Source organism: Oryctolagus cuniculus, chromosome 1 (assembly GCF_964237555.1).
Source record: "Oryctolagus cuniculus chromosome 1, mOryCun1.1, whole genome shotgun sequence".
Taxonomy (NCBI): Eukaryota; Metazoa; Chordata; class Mammalia; order Lagomorpha; family Leporidae; genus Oryctolagus; species Oryctolagus cuniculus.
The window spans coordinates 80,958,436-80,979,011 of NC_091432.1; the positions used below are offsets into that span (position 1 = coordinate 80,958,436).

A 20,576-nucleotide genomic window follows, 5' to 3' on the forward strand; every position below is an offset into this window, starting at 1 on the left:
ACTTTTGTTTATTTATTTTTATTTTTATTTAAAGACAGAGAGACAATTAGAGACAGACACACACACACAGAGGCCGAGAGAGAGAGAGAGAGAGAGAGATGGAGATGGAGAGATCTTCTACCTTCTGGTTCACTTCCCAAATGCCTGCAGCAGCCAGGGCTGTGCCAGTCCATAGCCAGGAGCCTGGAACTCAGTCTGGGTCCTTATGTGAGTGGCAGACACCCAAGTTTTCAAGCCATTACCTGCTGCTTCCTCAACTGTGCATCAGCTGGAAGTTGCATCAGAAGTGGAGAAGTCAAGACTTGAACCAGGTACTCTGACATGGGATGTGGGTGTTCCAAGCACGATCTTAATTTCTGAAACAAATACCTGCCCCAGGGAATGCTTTCAAATCTGTCGCTGTCCCTTACTTTTTGCAAGACTGAATTGAAGGAAACAATTGCCCTTGATCTCTTGGCACATCAAAAATATATTTCCCTCCACTTGCAGCTTACTCTAAATGTTCTGCTTATTTTTCACAAATATATTTTCTTTTTACTTGTATTAAATAAAATAATGATGAAACATCCCATATAAAAAAAGATATTCTTCCAGTTGAGTCCTGTACATAATCTGAAAGTTCATTATACTGTAGTCCATTGGCCTCTAGGTTTTTATTTTTAAAAAACATTTATTAATTTGCATAAGGCAAAGTTACAGAGAGAGAGAGAGAAAAAGTCTACCACCTACTGGTTCACTCTCCAAACAGCAGCAATGGTCAGGGCTGGCTAGGTTGAAGCCAATAGCCTGGGACTCCACCCAATCCTCTCAGCTGGGTATCAGGGGTCCAAGAACTTGGGTATTATTTTGCTGCTTTCCCAGGTGCCTTAGCAGAGAGCTATATCAGGAGTGGAGCAGTCCCTCGATCCAGCACTCATTGGGATACCAGCATTGTCAGTGGTGGCTTAACGCTTTGTTCTGCAATGCTAGCACCACCTTTGGCTTTTGAAGGAAAGGTAAGATAGCTAACAAAGTTAGTGGCAGGTATTTGGCCCTGTGGTTAACAATCTGGTTAAAACTTCTTGTCCTACAGTATGGTCCCTGTGTTGCATACTTGGCTTCTTACGCTTGATTCGAGCATCCCAATTATGTAGAAGGCAGTGCTGAAGGTTCAAGTAATTGGGTCTTTGCCACCCACTTAGGGGATGTGGATTTCATTTTCTGGCTCTTTGTTGCTGCCACAGTGGGGAAAATTGCAGGCACTTAAGGGTGTACTAGCTGATGGAAGCACTCCTTCTCTCTTTCCACCACTCAAATAAATAAATGAAAAAATTGGGGGAAATTCCATCTTACCATGGAAATTTTAGACAGTTAAAGTGAATTGAACACTATGAGAAACGGTGACTTGATCAGCCCTCACCCTGACTGTTGATGAGCAACTTGATATGTTATCCCTCTTAGTATTTTTTTTTGTTTGTTCTACTTAATACCTTTGGTTGAATACTGTAATCAATACACAATTCTTCTTAAGTGCTGAAACTTAACTGAAAAATGATCGCTGTTAAATGTAAGAGTAGGAATAAGAGAGGGAAGAGATATGCAATTCAGGACATGCTCAAGCTGACTTACCTCAAATGGTAGAGTTAGAAACATACCAGGGGATTCCAATTCAATCCCATCAAGGTGGCATGTACCAATGCCATCTCACTAGTTCCAGTGATCAATTTCTGTTCACAATTGATCATAATGATAGGACTAAGAGCCAAAGGGATCACATAAACAAAACTAGTGTCTGCAAATACTAGCTGAAGAATAAAAAAGGGAGAGAATGATCCAACATGGGAAGTGAGATACACAGCAGACCCATAGAATGGCAGATGTCCTAAACAGCATTCTGGCCTCAGAATCACCCCTTAAGGCATGCGGATCCGGCTGAAAAGCCCATGAGACTATTTTAGTCATGGAAAGCCAAGACACTCTGGGGAAAAAAAAAACCTAAATGAAAGATCTCTGCGAGTGAGATCCCAGTGGAAAGAATGGTTCATCAAAGAAGGAGGTACCTTTCTCTGAAGGGAGGAGAGAACTTCCACTTTGACCATGGCCTTGTCTAAATATGATCAGAATCAGTGAATTCAGGGGGCTTCCATAGCCTTGGCAGCTCATGACAAGAGCCTAGGTTGATTACTGATGCCATAAACAAGAGTGTCAATTTGTTAAGTCAACAACAGGAGTCACTGTGCACTTACTCCTCATGTAGGATCTTTGTCCTTAGTGTGCTGCTGTACATTGAGATCTAATGCTATAACTAGTACTCAAACAGTGTTTTTCACTTTATGTTTCTGTGTGGGAGCAAACTGTTGAAATCTTTACTTAATGTATGCTAAACTGATCTTCTGTATATAAAGAGAATTGAAAATGAATCTTGATGTGAATGGAAGGGGAGAGGGAGTGGGAAAGGGGAGGGTTGCGGGTGGGAGGGAAGTTGTGTGGGGGGGGAGCCATTGTAATCCATAAGCTGTACTTTGGAAATTTATATTCATTAAATAAAAGTCTGAAAGCAAAAAAAAAAAAATTATCCCATCTGTTAAATAAGTGTTACAGCAATCTACTTAGGGAGTAACCCAAAACTTAGGTGTTTGCTTGATTTTCTGAAAGACAGAAAAAACTGACAGAGAGAGAGAGAGAGAGAGAGAGAGAAAACAGTCAAATGTCCAAACAGGTCAGTTGTAACCGGCCAAATAAGGAAGCCCACTATGATTTCCTAAGAAAAGCAATCTGATGTTTACCAGGTGACATATTTTGTTATGCTGTTTTCCTGTTCCTGTGCAAGCTACATTACAGAAAACAACTGTTCTGCCATATTCAGCAAAGCTACTTGATTTATGAATTGCAAGTGAATGGCAGTTACATCATTTAAGTAAATTTGTTGAAATCTGACCATTTGTGTTTTTATTTTTTGGCATGGGCATTTAGCTCAGTGATTAAGAATCTAGGCTGGTGCCATGGCTCACTTGGCTAATCTTCCACCTGCAGCGCTGGCACCCTGGGTTCTAGTCCCGGTTGGGATGTCGGGTACAAGTCCCAGTTGCTCCTCTTCCAGTCCAGCTCTCTGCTGTGGCCTGGGAAGGCAGAGGAGGATGGCCCAAGTGCTTGGGTCCCTGCACCTGCATGGGAGACCGGAAGGAAGTACCTGGCTCCTGGCTTCGGATTGGTGCAGCTCCGGCCATGGCGGCCATTAGGTTCAGTAGCGGAGCAGCCAGGACTTGAACCAGTTCTCATAAGGAATGCCGGCACTGCAGGCCACAGCTTTACCTACTTCTCCATAGCACTGGACCCAGGATAAACACTTTACTTGGACTGGGCAATCAGATTGTCAACAATCATTAGCGGGTTGCTGCATTATCTATACCATTTCAGCAGAGAGAGCATATCACACAGATAAGAGCACCCATGTTGGATATATAATCTCAAAGGGCTCAAATTACTCTTTTTTTAATAAGAAACTTTATTTATTAATCTGAGGGGCAGATTTACAAAGAGAGGGAGAGACAGAGGGCAAGGTATTCCATCCCCTGGTTTACTCCCCAAATGGCTGCAATGACCAGAGATGGGCTAATCCAAAGTCAGGAGTTTCTTCAAGGTTTTCCACATGGCTATACGGGATCAAGTACTTGGGCCATCTGCTACCATTTTTCCAGGCATTAGCAGAAAGTAGGATTGGGAGTGGAGCAGCTGGGACTTGAACCTGTGCCCATATGGGATGCTAGTGCCCCAGGTGGAAGTTTAATCTACTACACCACAGTGCCAGCCCCTCAAACTACTCTTGTTAGTGGCTGTTGCTTTGCTTAGCAGTTATCTCACTAAATAAAGTGCTTGCATGCCATATCACAGGATCTGTGTGGAAAGCCCAGCTCTGAACTCTGATTCTAGGTTCCTGCTAATGGTGACACTTAGAGGAAGTGGTGATATCTCTAGTAATGGAATTTATGCTGCCCACATAGGAGACCTAGAATGAATTCCTGGCTTTGTTTTTGGGCCCCTAGCCACTGTGGGCTTTGAGGAGTAAATCAGTTCATTACAGCACTCTCTATCTCTGGTAAATTTAAAAAACTAGACAGGCTCAATTTCTTCATGGTAACTATTGGATATAGGTATTTTATATTTAAAGTATATAGACTGCAGAGCCGGTGCTGTGGCATAGCAGGTAAAGTGGCCACCTGCAGTGTTGGCATCCCATATGGGCTGATTAGAGTCCCCACTGCTCCATTTCTGATCCACCTCTCTGCTATGGCTTGGGAAAGGAGTAGAAGATGGCCCAAGACCTTGGGTCCCTGCACCCACATGGAAGACCCAGAAGAAGCTCCTAGCTCCTGGCTCCTGGCTTCGGATTGGTGCAGCTCTGGCTGTTGCAGCCATCTGGAGAGTGAACCAACAGATGGAAGACCACTCTGTCTCTCTGCCTCTGCCTCTAACTCTGCCCTTCAAATAAAATAAATAAATCTTTTAAAACATAAAGTATATAGAAGGCAGTTTTATGTAAGCTTCATGGTGTATCTAATAAATGTAAACTCTTTAAACTGTGACTAGGATTAGTGAATGATGAAATTGTGGCAAAGAAGATGTAAGTGACTTCTTCACAGCCATAGCTCACACTCATTCGCATGAATGGCCAACAGCAATGTCTAACAAACTTTAGACATTTTTTTTTTCATTGAAAAGAACTTACTATGTTTTGCACTATGTTCTGGTGGAAATGCATTGGTGAACATACACTGAAGGGTGACAACAGAACAGTTAAAACAAAAAATCAATGAATTAGTGTTTGATCGGGTATTGGGATGACTGTAGGAAATCATGTCTGCATTTCTTTTTTTTCTTTTTTTAAAATTTTTTTTAGAATTTTTTATTTAATAAATATAAATTTCCAAAGTACAGTTAATGGATTACAATGGCTTCCCTCCCCCTCACACCCCTCCCATCTCCTGCTCCCTCTCCCATTCCATTCACATCAAGATTCATTTTCAATTATCTTTATATACAGAAGATCGATTTAGTATGTATTAAGTAAAGATTTCATCAGTTTGCACCCACACAGAAACACAAAGTGTAAAATACTGTTTCAGTACTAGTTATGGCATTAGTTCACCTTGGACAACACACTAAGGACAGATCCCACATGAGAAGTACACAGTGACTCCTGTTGTTGACTTAACAATTTGACACTCTTGTTTATGGCATCAGTAATCTCCCTAGGCTCTAGTCATGAGTTGCCAAGGCTATGGAAGCCTTTTGAGTTCGCCCACTTCGATCTTATTCTGACAGGATCATAGTCAAAGTGGAAGTTCTCTCCTCCCTTCAGAGAAAGGTACCTCCTTCTTTGATGACCCGGTCTTTCCACTGGGATCTCACTCGCAGAGATCTTCCATTTAGGTCTTCTTTTTTTTTTTTTTTTTCCAGGGTGTCTTGGCTTTCCATGCCTAAAATACTCTCATGGGCTCTTCAGCCATATCTGAATGGCTTGAGGGCTGATTCTGAGGCCAGAGTGCTATTTAGGACATCTGCCATTCTATGAGTCTGCTGTGTATCCTGCTTCCCATGATGGATTGTTCTCTCCCTTTTTTATTCTATCAGCTAGTATCAACAGACACTAGTCTTATTTGTGTGATCCCTTTGACTCTTAGACCTATCAGTGTGATCGATTATGAACTGAAATTGATCACTTGGACTAGTGAAATGACATTGGTACATGCCACCTCTTCTGTCCTTCCATCTCATCTGCCACGGGATGATTTAAAGTAATGTATGAGAATGTTGACTAACACACACATTCACTTCTATATGACACACTATTAGAGCCCTGGTACTCTTTGACTCCCCCAACATGTGAGAATACTTCAAAAACAATGAAGCATGGATCAAGATTTAAGGAAGCTCACTTATTTCAATAAGTTTACAAGTCAACCTCAATCTCTGAAATTTGAAACATTAACCGAAAATGACTCTCTTAAATAGCAAAACTCTTCTTTCAGATAAGATAATTATCTCATCCATTAGTTTTATCATTCAAGTATTTGATAATTCTCCTTACAATCTAACCATTATGCTGCCTGCTGGAAATACTGCATTGACTACAGAACAGTCATTTCCTTCAAGTTTTGACTCATATACCATAAATGAAAAGTACTAGCTCTTTTGGGCAGGCTAAATTCTTTTGGCTCAGGGAGAATTCTCTCTAAAGGATGTGGGCTGCTTTTTCTACTGAGGGTGAACCAAGGAGCAATATTTATAGGACCAAGAAGACTTTAAATTGACATTGCACTGCAGGTAACCAGATCTGGTCCAGATGTGCAAATTGTGCTCCTGTAGAACTTACTTTGGAGTCACACATCCATGTGTATTTCAACCACTACAAGCTCAGAAAGCAGTAGGCAACCACAGCATATGTTCTGGATAATGAATAATAAAACATGATTTAATTAATAAAATTCAAACCATTGAATTTTGCATTCACATTGTCTTCATATTTAATAACATAAAATGAAGTTACAATTATAAAGTAGAAAAAAACTTAAGACAGTGAAGTATGATACTGTTTATTTCACTTGAGAAGGACTTCTTCAGATATGGTGATCTCAGGCATCCAGCCAGGTCCCAGAATGACCCCTGATCATGTACAGCCAGTGAAAAAAAGGGGCCTGACAGGGAAATTGAAGGAGCCGGCAGGGTACCTCCATATGAAGGAACTTTTAGCAACATTCACAAAACTCACACTTCCATTTTCAAAATCAAGAAACACACCAACTCTGCTCATAGGTTTCTCTACATAGTGAGGAAACATTGGGGAAGTGGTTAAGATTCTGTAATGATTATCCTCCTTCATACACAGAAGAAGAAATATGTCCTCAGATCCAATCAGTGTGCCCTTCTTCCTGATGCTGGAATCCTTGCAGACTCCTAGAGCCCAGTCCCAAGAGTCATTCACTTCCAGCTCCCAGTAATGTTTCCCAGAGGTGAAGTTCTGGTCTCCCCAGGCAGCAAAATAGTCAGAGATGTCATCAGAATGTGGAGATGTGTCTTGATTGTCCTGTCCAAACATTAACCTTCTCACATGGCCAAGGAGCATGACATAATTGGTTATTTCATTATCGAAGGAAATTTCCACTGTTGGAAAGAACATAATATTCCAGTCACAATCAGTCCTAAACTTTTCTTTGAGATAACAGAGTCTACCTAGAGAATTATAAGAAATGAAGATTAGTGGGATAACTCTGGAAATATAACAAATTAAAAACCAACCAGTAGGGGCTGGCACTGTGGCACAATGAGTTAAAACCCTGGCCTGAAGGGCAGCCATCCAATATGGGCACCTATTCAAGTCCTGGCTGCTCCACTTCCAATCCAACTCCCTGATAATGCACCTGGGAAGGCAGTGGAGGATGGCCCTGGTCCTTGGGCCCCTGCACCCACGTGGGAGACCTGGAAGAAGCTCCTGTCTCCTGGCTTCAGATCTGCTCAGTTCTGGCCATTGTGGTCATTTAGGGAGTGAGCCAGTGGATGAAAAAGACCTCTCTCTCTCTCTCTCTCTCTCTCTCTAATTCTCTAACTCTTTCAAATAAATAAAATATATATATTTTTTAAAAAAGCAAGAAGTTGGGGCCAGCGCTGTGGCTAAATGGGTTAATGCCTTGGCCTGAAGCTCCAGCATCCAATATTTGCGCTGGTTCGAGGGCCGGCTGCTCCACTACAGATCCGAGTTTCCTCTACCTCTTCTCAGGTGAAAACTAACATCTCAGACCTGAAAATGGCAATCACTTTATCACGGATTTTTTGATATGCCCGTTAAACAAGAAAATTTGTGTTTAAGAAAGTATAAATATAACTTCTGAGTAATGGACCCCACTGAGAGTTTTCTGCCTCACACACCTTGGTGCAGCTGCTCCAGTCTTCCTTCTTCTACTAAATAGCCCTCCAGCTTTAGGTGTGCTATGGAGTTCTATGTATTACCTCATGAACCAACAACTTACTTTATTATGTTTGTACCTAAAGGATTTTCTATGTTTATTTATGTTTATTCATGTATTTTTAAATTAATCTCATGTATGTTGCTAATTCAACTGCTGAGAAAATTGAAGGCCATATTTTTAAATATAAAATAATGGTCCTATTGACATAAGTAATGACATTGAAACTGAAATTCTTTGATTTACATTCCATTAGTTTGAGTTGATGACCAAGTGACATTGCCTATTATCATGTTCCATGGCTCAAGGAACCCTCTTTTGAGTTTCCTTTCCTCAAAAGATTTTTTTGGTTAGGACTAATTAATGTTTACCATTATGCCAGCTTTCATTTTTTTCTCCCAATATCATGAGAATTACACTACCAAATACAATTATAAATGCCTACTAATAGACTGTTCCCCTCTTTCATCCCCTGGATGAAAGATTAAGAGGCAAAGATTGCTCACAGATGACATTTTTGAGAAGCATTGTATAGTAATCTCTCCGAAGAGCTGACACTCACCTTGGAAGTGCCTGAGCCTGTCTATCAGCCCAGTGACAGGTTGAGCCTTGAGCTCTGGGTTCACAGGCTGGGGCACAGGCTGCTGTAGTGACTCACACCTAGAAGAAAGAATAAGAAATTGATGTTTCACATACTCAATAATTCATCAGAATGTTTAATAAAACATTTAATCACAGAACTTAAAAGTCCACATCAAATCCGTTTTCTGATATTGTAGTGTAAAACCACACTGATGAACTGAGCTTGTGCCATTTTCAGGGAATCTTCACTTTCTTCCTTTTCCTACTTCCTTCATTTTCCGGCTGAAAAATCTACTCCCTGCATTATAGTATGGCTGTAAGTTGAAATCTAAAAGCATGGGTAGCTTTCTTCTAGAAACAGCTATACATATCCCTCTGCCACAGAAAGGCTTATTTTTGGCAAAGGAAATATATTCAGTAAAACAAACACAAAAGGTGGCGTATCTTTGCTAACACTGTCTTTACTTTGTTGGTAACAGCTTGGTCTCTCTCATAATTCTAATAGTGCCCTAATTTATATTGAGGATAAGCATACCTTGTTAACATGTCTCCCAAATCCTGCCAAGAGAAACAGAAAAGCTTAGATCTCATTAGAAGAGGGCTATTCTGCCTACCTATCCAGGCCTTGAGTCTGGCAAACTACCAACCACAATCATCCCAACCACCCTCATAAATTTGTTTCCTTTTTCAAATACAAAGAAAATCCCCTCCCACTATATTGACACAATCAAGTTGTAATGAATTCAGACTCTGCAATGAGAGAGAAATTCTGACTGCATTGCCCCAAATCCCCAGCCCCACAGCTTGTTTCCAAAGGGTAACATGCTTCATGTTAAAGGCAACTGCAACTAAGGACATTCAGACTGAAAGGGGAAATAATGACTTCTTCCAAATGTCTCTGAATTGCCCAACTGGAGGCTAATATGGCTTTTCTGGGAAAAATAATTCTTTATATCTCTAAAGAAATGACATACAAAAGGCAAATCTCAGAAGAAAATATTCCCGAGGGAATCTACTGTAACAATTTTGGATAGCGTGTTTGTTCACAGGGGGAACAGGAGTTATTGGGTGTCTATGTTATTTACACTTGAGATATTTCCCCACCTAAATAATACTGATTAATATATATACTATTTAGTGGGCACAGATACACATATGGTACTGAATAATGTAGTCAAAGATACGGGCTTGAGATAGTATAATTCTCCTCATGCATGTCCTCATTTCTTACCTGGAGCAGCTCCCCATCTGGTTGATGGTACATTTTCATCAGTTCTTTGCACATTTTTCTTAGCTGTTTCTTCTTTAGAATCATTTTGGCTTTGCTTTTCTTAAGCTGTTGGAAAATCTTATTCCGTTCCTTTATAAGTGTCTGAGTGTGTCGTCTTTCATCTTCATGGGGAACTGGATGCAGCATTTTATAAGATGCCCTGATAATCTGTTTGTGCAGAGACACATACCACTGCAGGGACAAAGATTTCCCCAGTCACATAACCAGGACGACTTCATCTGTCTCCATTTGAAACTCATATATTCACTTTTACACAAAACTTCTGCCAATAAGCTATGTACATAAGTTGATGTCCTTCACCTCTCATAGGCCATAAGTTCATTGATAATTTCTTTAAAATATATTCTCTCAGGTCTGATAGACTGTGTGCAAGTTGTTCAGATTTATCGTTTATCCATAAGTAATTATATGCAACATTCAGATCTCTGCACTAGTGAAAAAATCTTTAGGAGGAAGAGGTAGACACCTACATCTTCTATCAAGTGCCTGGGTTGAAATTCAAGCAAGTTACACTTTGGGCTCCAGCTTCCTGCTAATGACCATCTTGGGAGGCAGAAGGTAATGATCCAATTACTTTGGTTCCTGCCACCCATGTGGAGAATCCAGATTGAGTTTTGGGCTCCTGGTTTTGTCATAACCCAGGGAACTCCAGTTGTTGTCAGCATTTGAGGAGTGAACAAGGAATTGATGATCTCTGTATTTCAAATTAAAAAAAATAAGTATATATTTTGAAGTTCTTTTTAATAATTTTTAAGTATGAAACCTTTCTACTGCATAGCTCCACCATTCTATCTGATCAGCAGGGTACTCACCACCAGATCATCATAAAATCTTCCCTGAGAAACTTTTAGCTCTTTGATGAATGTCCAAGTTTCTAACAGATCTGTCTCAGGTTGCCTCTGAGGCATACTCAGTACTCACCATCCACTGGGTGATTATTCTGCTCTCCTCATTCAGATTTTTCTTATTTTCTTGGATCTTTTCCCATAAGAGTCTCATTTTCTTTACCAGCTCCTCCTGTGAAAGAATTGAATTTGAACACCAGAGAAGCAAGCAGACTTGTATTTGGGACCCATAATAAGGGAGAAAATCAACTACTTTTAGAGAAAAGAACATTAGTGAAAGTAAAAGGATCATAATACCTCCCTTTTTGCCTTTGTAATTGTCAATGTTATATTTCAAACTACAGATGCACAAAATGTAATGCAAGTATGTTCACAAATAAGTTGATAAAAAAGCAATGTTAATATTTAATATGGCATCTTACATCAGAATTTGGATCTACTAATGCTTTTCCCCTGTTATTCCGAAGCATATGATCCTATTTATTTCAGGAGGATTCGTAAATACTATTGAATCTTTTGGAACTTGCTTTAGTAGCCTAATACTCTTCTCTGATCTTGACCATTGTGTTTTACCAAAATATTATAATGACAATTGAGTGTCTGTCCCCCAGCTGACTCTAGCAACAATATTCAATTTAAAAAAAATTTTTTAAGAGGCAATGAGGGATAAAGAGTATTCCTGTTCACTGCTTCAAAGCCTAGATCTCCAACACAGATAGGCATAAGTGTGACAGAAGCTAGAAGCCAGGAATTCCATCCATGTTGCCACTTGGGTTAGAGGGACCCCACTAATTGAGCCTTTACTGCTGCTTCCCATGGTCATATTAGCAGAATGCTGGAATTAAGAGACAGCGCAAGGTATTGAATCAGGTACTCAAATATGGGATGTGGGTGTCTTAACCATGAGGCTAAATATCCATCTGTAAACACATTTGTATTTTGATTTCTTTGTTGTTATCTAGAACAGAACCTGGCATTCAGAGAAGAGTGAGTTAATCCTCGTCACGAACTTCATTTTCATTACGAGTTGAGCCTGCCGTCCTCCAGCACTCGAAGTGCTCCCAGAAGCATCACTTACCCTGTAGTCCTCAGCAGCCACACTAATGGAGCGGTGTCTGTGAGCCTCATGCTCGGGGGAATCAGAGCAGTGCACACAGAGCAGGCTCTGGTTCTCTTCACAGAATATCTTCTTCATCTTCTTATGGGTCCCACACATGCCCTCCTCAGAGTCGAAGAACTGCTGGAGACTAGCTTGTCTGGCAATGGAAACTAGGTTCTTCAAATGAATATTGGTTTTGAAATCTTCCTGTCGTGAAGGTTCCCTGCATATTGGACAGCGGGCAGGAATTTGGGCTTCTTCCCAGGTAAGGCAGACACAGGGCCTACAAAAGCTGTGCCCACAGCTGATGGTGACCGGGTCCATCATGAAGTTTAGGCAGATGAAGCAAGAGAGTTCTTTTTGTAAGATGTGTGGGAAGCCTGAGTCCATTTTCCTAAGGGAAATGAATTCAAAGTTTATTCTACTTTGTTACACAGAGACCAAAGGAAAATCTGAAACAGGTGCTTGTTCAGTCATTAGTTTGTGTGATGTCAAAGGGTTTGAATTTTGCATGGGGAAGAGCGAAACTTGATATACAGAGAGCTCTCAGGTCTGATTTTGCCTAAGAGTAGGCACCATACATCCTACCCTTGTCTCTCAGATTAAAAAGAAATTCCGTTTTGTTGAGGTGGACTTTCATCCAAATGTTCTGAGCTTGAGACTTTGACCCAATTCTGACTTATAGAGTGGTCTCTGCATGCTCTGAAAGTCAATTATAGGGGCTGGCACAGTCCAGCTGTTGCAGCCAACCGGGGAGTGAACCAGCAGATGGAAGACCACTTTTTCTTTCTCTCTTTCTCTGTAACTCTGACTTTCAAATAAATAAATAAAAATCTAGAAGGAAGGAAAGAAAGAGAGAGAAAGAGAGAGAGAAAGAAAAAAAAAGAGAAAAAGAGAAAGAAAGAAAGGAAGGAAGGAAGGAAGGAAGGAAGGAAGGAAGGAAGGAAGAGTTACAGAGAGAGGTAGAACTATAAAGAGAGAGGTCTTCCATCTGCTGGTTCACTACCCAAATAACCACAATAGCTACAGCTGAGCTGATCTGAAGCTAGGAGCCAGGAGCTTTTTCTGGGTCTCCCACATGGGTGCCAGGGCTCAAGGATTTGGGCCATCTTCTGCTGCTTTCCCAGGCCATAGCAGAGAGCTGGATTGAAGGTGGAGCAGCAAAGACTTGAACCGGCACCCATAAGGATTGCTGGTGCTGCAGACCAGAGCATTAACCCACTGTGCTACAGTACCAGCCCCATAGCTATATTTCTAAGTTTGTAAAACTAATACCAAGCACCACTTCACAGTACTAAATCTATTATCACAATGAGCACCAGAAAATAGACCGTGGTTTTAACTATGTATTTTCCTAATATGTGGTCCTTCAGAGAGAGGGGGAGAGATCTTCCATCTGCTGGTTCACTCCCCAAATGGCTATAATGGCCAGGACTAAGCCAGGTGGAAGCCAGGAGCTTTCTCCAAGTCTGCCATGTGGATAGTTGGAGCCTGAACATCAGGGCAATCTTCCACTGCTTTACCCAGGTCATTAGCAGGAAGCTAGACCAGAAATGGAGCATCCTGGAAACAAATTGGCTCCCCTATGGGAGGCAGCAGCTTTACCTGCTATGCCGCAATGTTGGCCCCTGGGTCCTCATATTGGTACCAGTAAGTAAAATCAGGAGTCTTCTAATCACAGGTCAATGATCTGAGAAGTGTCTATTTAGGTCATGATGTCACTGTGAACATTATAAATTTACATCACCTTGGTGGTTTAGACAATCATTCCACGTGGCCTATTGATGCAATCAAGGAATAAGGTAAACATGAGATGCAGGAAGCTGCTGCCAGGGTAAGACAGCAGGCTGTTTTCTGGTGCAGTTTTCATTTATGCACAGAAGGAGCACTCAGCATAATAATGGTAGAAATTATAGTATAGTACATAAGCCTGGAACTGTGATTTGTTATCCTTATCATATGTTATTGTACATAATGACCTGTACTTTCATATAGTGTTTCTTTACACCAACTACATCACATACACAAGTGATGTGTTTTGATAGAATGTGAAGATGTCTGCAGTGGGTAAACCAGGTGACAGGAACTTTCAGCTGCTTCATAATCTGAAGGCATCATAATGTACGTGGCTCTCATTGACTGGAATATGGTTATGCTGCACATGACTGTTAATGTTCCTTTCATTTCTAATACTTTTCATGGTCACCACTGTTACTATTCTGCACAGCCAGTCAATTTCTGGATTCTTTAAGTCATAAAACTGAAAATTTGAGGCCAGCATTGTGGGTGTAGTAGGTTGAGTACTGCTTGCAACCCGGGTACCCCATATTGGAGTCCCGACTGGAGTTATCAGACGGCTTCCAACACAGCTCCCTGTTAGTGAATCTCAAAAGCAGCAGAAAATGGCCCAAGCACTTGGACCCCTGCTACCAATGTGGGAGACCCAGATAGAACTGGGCTCCTGGCTTCATCCTGGGTCAGCCCTGCTCCAGAGGCCATTTGGCAAATGAACTAATGGATGGAGGTATCACTCTATCTCTCATTCTCTGTCACTCTGCATTTCGAATAAATAAGAAATTTCTTATAAAATATCATTTTCTTCAAAATCAATAATACTTTCATCAAATGATTTAATATATTTTAGGTATTTTTTTTGACAGGCAGAGTGGACAGTGAGAGAGAGAGACAGAGAGAAAGGTCTTCCTTTTGCCGTTGGTTCACCCTCCAATGGCCGCTGCGGCCGACGTGCTGCGGCCGGTACACTGCACTGATCTGAAGGCAGCAGCCAGGTGCTTCTCCTGGTCTCCCATGTGGGTGCAGGGCCCAAGCACTTGGGCCATCTTCCTCTGCACTGCCGGGCCACAGCAGAGAGCTGGCCTGGAAGAGGGGCAACCAGGACAGAATCCGGCTAGAATACAACATATATCTAGAAAATAGAACCAACTAATTTCAATAAAAATGAAGGCTCTGCAGCAAACAAGAATTTACACATTGGGCTAGCACTGTGTTACATTGGGTTAAGCTACTTCCTGGGACACCAGCATCCCATATGAGTGATGGTTCAGTTCTTGGGTGCTCCACTTCCAATACAGCTCCCTGCTAATATGTCTGGGAAAGTAGCAGAGGATGCGCCAAGTACTTGGGCCCCTGCTACCTATGTGGGAGACCCAGGTGGAGTCCAGTTTCCTGGCTTCCATGAGGCCTGCCTTAGGACATTGTTGCCATTTTGAGAGAGAACCAAAGATGGAAGTGTCTTTTATTCGCTCTCTCAGTAGCTCTGCCTTTCAAATAAATAAACACATATTTTTTAAAACTTACATGCATCTGACAACAACTTTCTGAGCTGTAATACACAGAAACACCTAAGTATTGCAGTGATAGAATTTAATCACCTCTCTAACTCCAAAACATAGACCAAGATTTTTAAGAAGGAGAGGAGCGGTGAGAATTGGAATCATTTTCCTAAATAAGAAAATAGCATAATTTCATAGGAATACATTCAGTGTGCTGAGAAATTGAAATTTGGAAATTTTTTTGTTTTGTTTTGGGAAAGTAACAGGGCTGTGGACTCACCCAAGGACTCTTTCTGTGATCCCCAACTTCTTCTTGTAGAAGTAAGGACATGAAGTCTGCTCAGGGCTCTCCAGGTGGTGGTGGCAGCTTTCACAAGTCTCCAGAGCTACTTCCAAAGCCACCCTGTCTGTTCTGTGGAAATGTGAGTTTAGCTCCTTGTGGGTCTTTATGTAGTCTCAGAAAACCACACCCAATTAATCCCATTAGTTTTGTTTCCATTACAATGGATAAATAGATTTCTTTGACAGGATAAAAAGATTGGTTTAACAGTTTCCCTAATTTCCATAAACAAACATCAATAAGCCTCATCCCATCAACAGTGATTCAACATTATACTCCAAAACACTAATTTTATATTTGAATTTTTTATAAATTTTTTTTATAAAAGTGTACAAAAGAGGGGCCAGCTGTGTCATAGTGAGTAAAGGCGCTGCCTGCAGTCCCAGTTGCTCTACTTCTGATCCAGCTCTTTGCTATGGCCTGAGAAAGCAGTAGAAGATGACCCAAGTCCTCGGGCCCCTGAACCTGTGTGGGAGACCCAAAAGAAGCTCCTGGTTCCTGGCTCCTGGCTTTGGATCACCGCCATTCTGGCCATTGCTGCCAATTGGGGAATGAACCAGCGGATTGTAGACCTTTCTCACTCTCTCTGCATCTCCTCTCTCTGTGTAGCTCTTACTTTCAAATAAATAAAGAAATCTTTAATAAAAGTGTACAAAAGAGGATGTTGTTAATATAATACACTAATGAAAGTCACAGAAAATTTAGAATACTTTAGCCTGAGAGTGGCTTTAATTCTATTCTTTCATGTTGATACTTGTCAGTTATTGATTTATTTTTTGTACTGTGAAGCGACAACACCCTTGTCCTTCAACACAGAATGATAATCCTGCACCCCACATTCTAGACTAAGCCTCCAAGGCCTCACAGCTAGGTAAGAAGCTAGAGTCTCTGCCTGGCACTGCCAAAGAGTCTCAGAGAGTACAGGAGAGAAAATCCAAGAAGTGCAACTCAGGGACTCCTTGGATCAACATAACTGAAACTCTTCATTGTAGCAAAACAGAAATACCTTAGAAAAATGTGAGAAAGATATAATTTTAAATATTTATTTATTTGAAAGTCAGAGTTACACAAAGAGAAGAGAGGCAGAGAGAGAGAGAGAGAGAGAGGTCTGACCTCAGAATCAGGTCTTAAAGCATTCAGATCTGGCTAAAAAGCCCATCAGAGTTTTTCAGGCACGGAAAGCCAAGACACTATGGCAAAAAAAAAAAAGAATGACTTTATTGGAAGATCCTTGTGAGTGAGATCCCAGCGGAAAGAATGGGCCATCAAATAAGGCAGTACCTTTCTCTTCAGGGAGGAGAGGACTTCCACTTTGAATATGGCCTCGTCTAAACAAGATCGGAGTTGATGAACAGGCTTCCATAGCCTTGACAGCTAATAATATATAGTTTTTCGATAGGAAACAAGGATAGCTTACTGTCTCTGTTTTCAAAGCCTTTTATGCTAACTTCTAGTGCTGTATAGAGAAATAACCATCAACACTTTCCCAGAGGAAAAACAATGCTGGGGTCTACAGAGATAGTTCTGGTAGATGAGATTAAGGTGAGCAGAAAGCTGCAATTTTGAGTTTCAGCTTTCTTTGGGCTAGTCAATTGTGATCCTTGCCACTGTCCAGTTAAAATAAGATAGGACTGCTTGAGAGCAATGTTCTCAAAAGTCCTTGATCTATTATCTTTTCCAGTAAACCTGTAACTTTGAGACCCTTAAACTAAACTTTGGTAAGAATTCTGGGTGGGTGGGTGGGTGGCAAAAGTCAACAATGCACAAGACCCCAAGTGTCTGGTATGGAAATTGCATTTTTCTCAGCTCTTGCTCATGCTTTCACTCAAGATATCCATAGCCCTCCTTTGAGATTGCTCTTTAAGGAATACCTCATCTTCAGCACCAACCACTAAGAGCAGTCCAGAGGAAAAGGTGCCCCTCTTCAGCCTCTAGGGCTCCTTCTACTTTGGATGGTGTCTTGTAAAACTTCTTTTTTTATACTGAGTGATGGAAAAGCTGATTCGGCAGTACGTATCCAAGATGATTTTAAGATGTCCAAATAATAACTTTAAAAATTACATCAAAGTAGAAAGAGTGGTGTGGAAACATCAGTCTCAAATTGCCACTGCCACATCCTTTCCTGACAGCCAGGTTATTGGAAGTCTCGGTAACAGCAGCTGCCCTAGATGGCTACAGAAATGCTCAGGGGCTCCATGGCTTTAAGTTCTCTTCAGATTGACAAAGGCAAACATGAGAGAGGCCCTCGAGTCTCCAGAGACTCCTACAACAGTGCCATTCACATTTCCCCCACTTCCATCCCAAATCATCAGAAGAGGGGCTCCAGGTCTGCAGAGCCTGGCTGAGTACCAAGACGTTCCCTTAGGCAAGTGCAGTGTGAGCTCAGGGATATGACCTAGGATGATGCAGAAGGGATGGGGGACAAAGTTAGGCAGGAATTTAGAGGCACTTCTAGTGATCCTTGAAAGTTAGCATTGGACCTGACTTTCACCCTGGGACCAGGCAAGCATCTATCACTTCCTGTTGGAGGGAAAGGGAGAAGTCAGAGGCAAGAACCTGCTAAAGAGTAGAGTCTGTGTCCTGGAATCCTTTGAAGTCTAGTGGCCACATCCTTTAACTCCAGGTTCAAGCAAGTAGGGAAGAGGGCACTACACAGCGTGTACCTCCTGCAGGGAGGCCAAGTTCACCATTTTGCCTGCCAGTGTCCTTTTCAAACCCCCAGAATTGCTTTCAATTTTTGTTCTTCACCCATAGAAAATTTTAATTTAAAATAAAACTATATCAAGGCCATGGAACCACAGTTTTTAAGGCAGAAATTAATCTCTGACTCAGGAGAAGTCTAGTGATTCTGACTGAAGACAGCAAAAACAGGATAATTTGTGTCAGAGAGCATGGGAGGAATTTGAGGGACTACATTGTATAAAATGATAATCTGTTTTTTAAAAGATTTATTTTTTATTTATTTGAAATACAGAGTTACAGAGAGAGAGAGAGAGAGAGAGAGAGAGAGATCTTCAATCCACTGTTTCACTTTTCAAATAGTGCAACAGCCGGGGCTATGTCAGCCCAAAGCCAGGAACCTGGAGTTTCTTCAGGGTCTCCCACATGGGTAGAGGGGCCCAAGCACTTGGACCATCCTCTGCTGTTTCCCCAGGCACATTAGCAGGGAGCTGGATTGGAAGTAGAGCAGCTGGGTCTTGAACCAGTGCCCATCTGTGATGCTAGCCTCACAGCTGGAGGGTTAACCTGCTATGCCACAGTGCAAACCCTCAACAGTGGTAATCTTAAGTCATGCATCACTAGATTTGCTAAAAAGCTCAATAATCAATCTTTGCAGTATGGGGTGATTATTACACCTGAGGTCAAATTTTGGAAGGAAGAGACAGAGGCTTCACTACACAGTGATTGATTTGATTAATGCTCATTTAATCCTCCCTAAGTATTAATATAAGTATTAATGGTTCTAGGTAACTTTAAGTACAGAATTGGAAATAAATTATTTTTTAAAATTTTTTTTTAAGGGAAAGGGTTTATTGGGGAACACCCTACAGACCCGAGTAAAGGAGCGGCAAAAGAAAAAGAGAGAAAGAATATAAGAGAGAAACAGAGAGGAGAGGAGCTAGCAAGGAGAGAAGATAGAGCAGAGAAGAGGAGAGCAGAGCCAAGAGAGCTCGTGTTCAGGAACAGGCCCTTTTAAAACTTCCCCTGAGGGCGGGCAGGGAAGCAGGAGCAGGGAATCCCCTTAGGATGGGGGTGGAGCCTGGCTCAGGTAGCTGGGCCATGTGGCCACCTGGCTAAAACTGCCCCTTTTGTTTTTTATAAAGCAGGGTTTGTATGGGATTACATTAGTCCCAAAAGTCCAGGAGGGGTAGAGGGACGATGATCTGTTTTTAGAGCTACTTCCTGCTGACACGGGGCGATGAAGTACTCTTCGCTGGCAAGGGGCGATGTCTCAAGCCACTGTCTCCTGGGTGGGGAGCTGAGTATATCCTTGTAGCAACATTTGGTTGACTGCCTGGTTGCTGAAGGCCTTCGTTTGTTCCATTATAACCTGCTGTAAGCACTTAGACACTGTAGTATAAAAGACATGGTGAGACTTTTAATTAACTAGGTAATGAGAGGATTTTATAGAGAGGAAATGGGGGTGGGGTGTCTCTGGACCCTTATGGGGACAGGATGTGCTTTCAGCTGATTCCAGCCAAGACTGGGAGAAAGGCCACTTAACTTTTGTAGGTAGTGGGGTTTGTAGAGAAATTCTGAACAATCATACAACATTAAGTGGGGAAGAGGACCATCAGTACACACAGGTTGGGAGTAGAGCCATTGGCGGTAGAGTAGAGGCTATGGTTACAAAGGAATGAGGCCCAAGTGGGCTAGATACAGAGGACAGAGTTGTTATTAGAAAACCTAAGAAAGGTGCTAAGCTACAAATAAGTTTTCTGATTGAGAGGCAAATAGAACCTGACAGAAGGGGCTTGATAATAGTCAGGTGGGCTTTAGGCCTTGTAAATTATAAGGCTCAGACTCATCTGTCTCTTCATATAGCCTACAACCTAGGGGAGGTGTGAGCCTCCTTGGGAAGGCACCCTGTTGACTTCCATTCCCTAGCTGGCCTGGGAGAAGAGCTGGCCAGGTAAATGCAGGTGGCTTCTCTAACAGGAAATTTACAGTTCTGCTTGCAATGTTACTGACCCTACTTGGCCGTCCCCTCAGCTGCAGTGGTCACCTTGGAAGCTGGACTGAGTGAAGGGCTTTTCAGCTTAGAGCCAATAAGATCCGTGGCTCTGACCTGAAGTCCTTCGACTCCAGGGCAGGTCCATTTCCAGTGATGCAACTCTTGACAGAGCTGCCAGGGATCTTCACAAGCTGACTTCTGCTGAAGCCCAGGCTTTCTACAGTGGAAACCACTGCAGTTGACTGGCCTGTTGGGTCTCCTTGAGGGCAGATCACTGTACAGAGCAGCCATTAATAGGCTGCCACCCATTGCTTCTGATGCCTAGCTTTCTTTTCCTCCTGGGTTTTTTTAAAGCAGACCAGAGGATGCAAGTCAAGGGGGTGCTCAAGTCCCATCTCTAATCTTGGTGGCCTAAACTAGAAGCCTATAGTCACAGGCATGTTCTGTAGTAGTTTATGTTGAGGCAGACAATGCCCATGAGGAAAACTATATTCTCACTTTAAAACTTTCT

General features: G+C 41.9%; 1 protein-coding gene across 1 annotated transcript; it reads right to left on the reverse strand.

The window, feature by feature from the left end:
* Window positions 1-6,205: 6,205 nt before the first annotated feature.
* LOC100357973 (tripartite motif-containing protein 43-like) lies at window positions 6,206-12,277 on the reverse strand. The gene is made up of 6 exons (XM_002724027.4): window positions 11,737-12,277; window positions 10,735-10,830; window positions 9,754-9,984; window positions 9,058-9,080; window positions 8,503-8,600; window positions 6,206-7,140 (listed from the first exon to the last, which is right to left on the reverse strand). The coding sequence occupies exons 1-6, from the start codon at window positions 12,145-12,147 to the stop codon at window positions 6,647-6,649; spliced, it is 1,353 nt and encodes a 450-aa protein (XP_002724073.3). The 5' UTR covers window positions 12,148-12,277; the 3' UTR covers window positions 6,206-6,646.
* Window positions 12,278-20,576: the final 8,299 nt, after the last annotated feature.

Coding starts and splice junctions, on each gene's coding strand:
- LOC100357973 (XM_002724027.4), bottom strand. CDS start 12,147: ATGGACTCAGGCTTCCCACACATCTTACAAAAAGAACTCTCTTGCTTC. Junction 8,601..9,057: donor TTGGGAGACATGTTAACAAG/GTATGCTTATCC, acceptor TCTTTCTTCTAG/GTGTGAGTCACTACAGCAGC. Junction 7,141..8,502: donor CAGGCTCAGGCACTTCCAAG/GTGAGTGTCAGC, acceptor TCTTTCCAACAG/TGGAAATTTCCTTCGATAAT.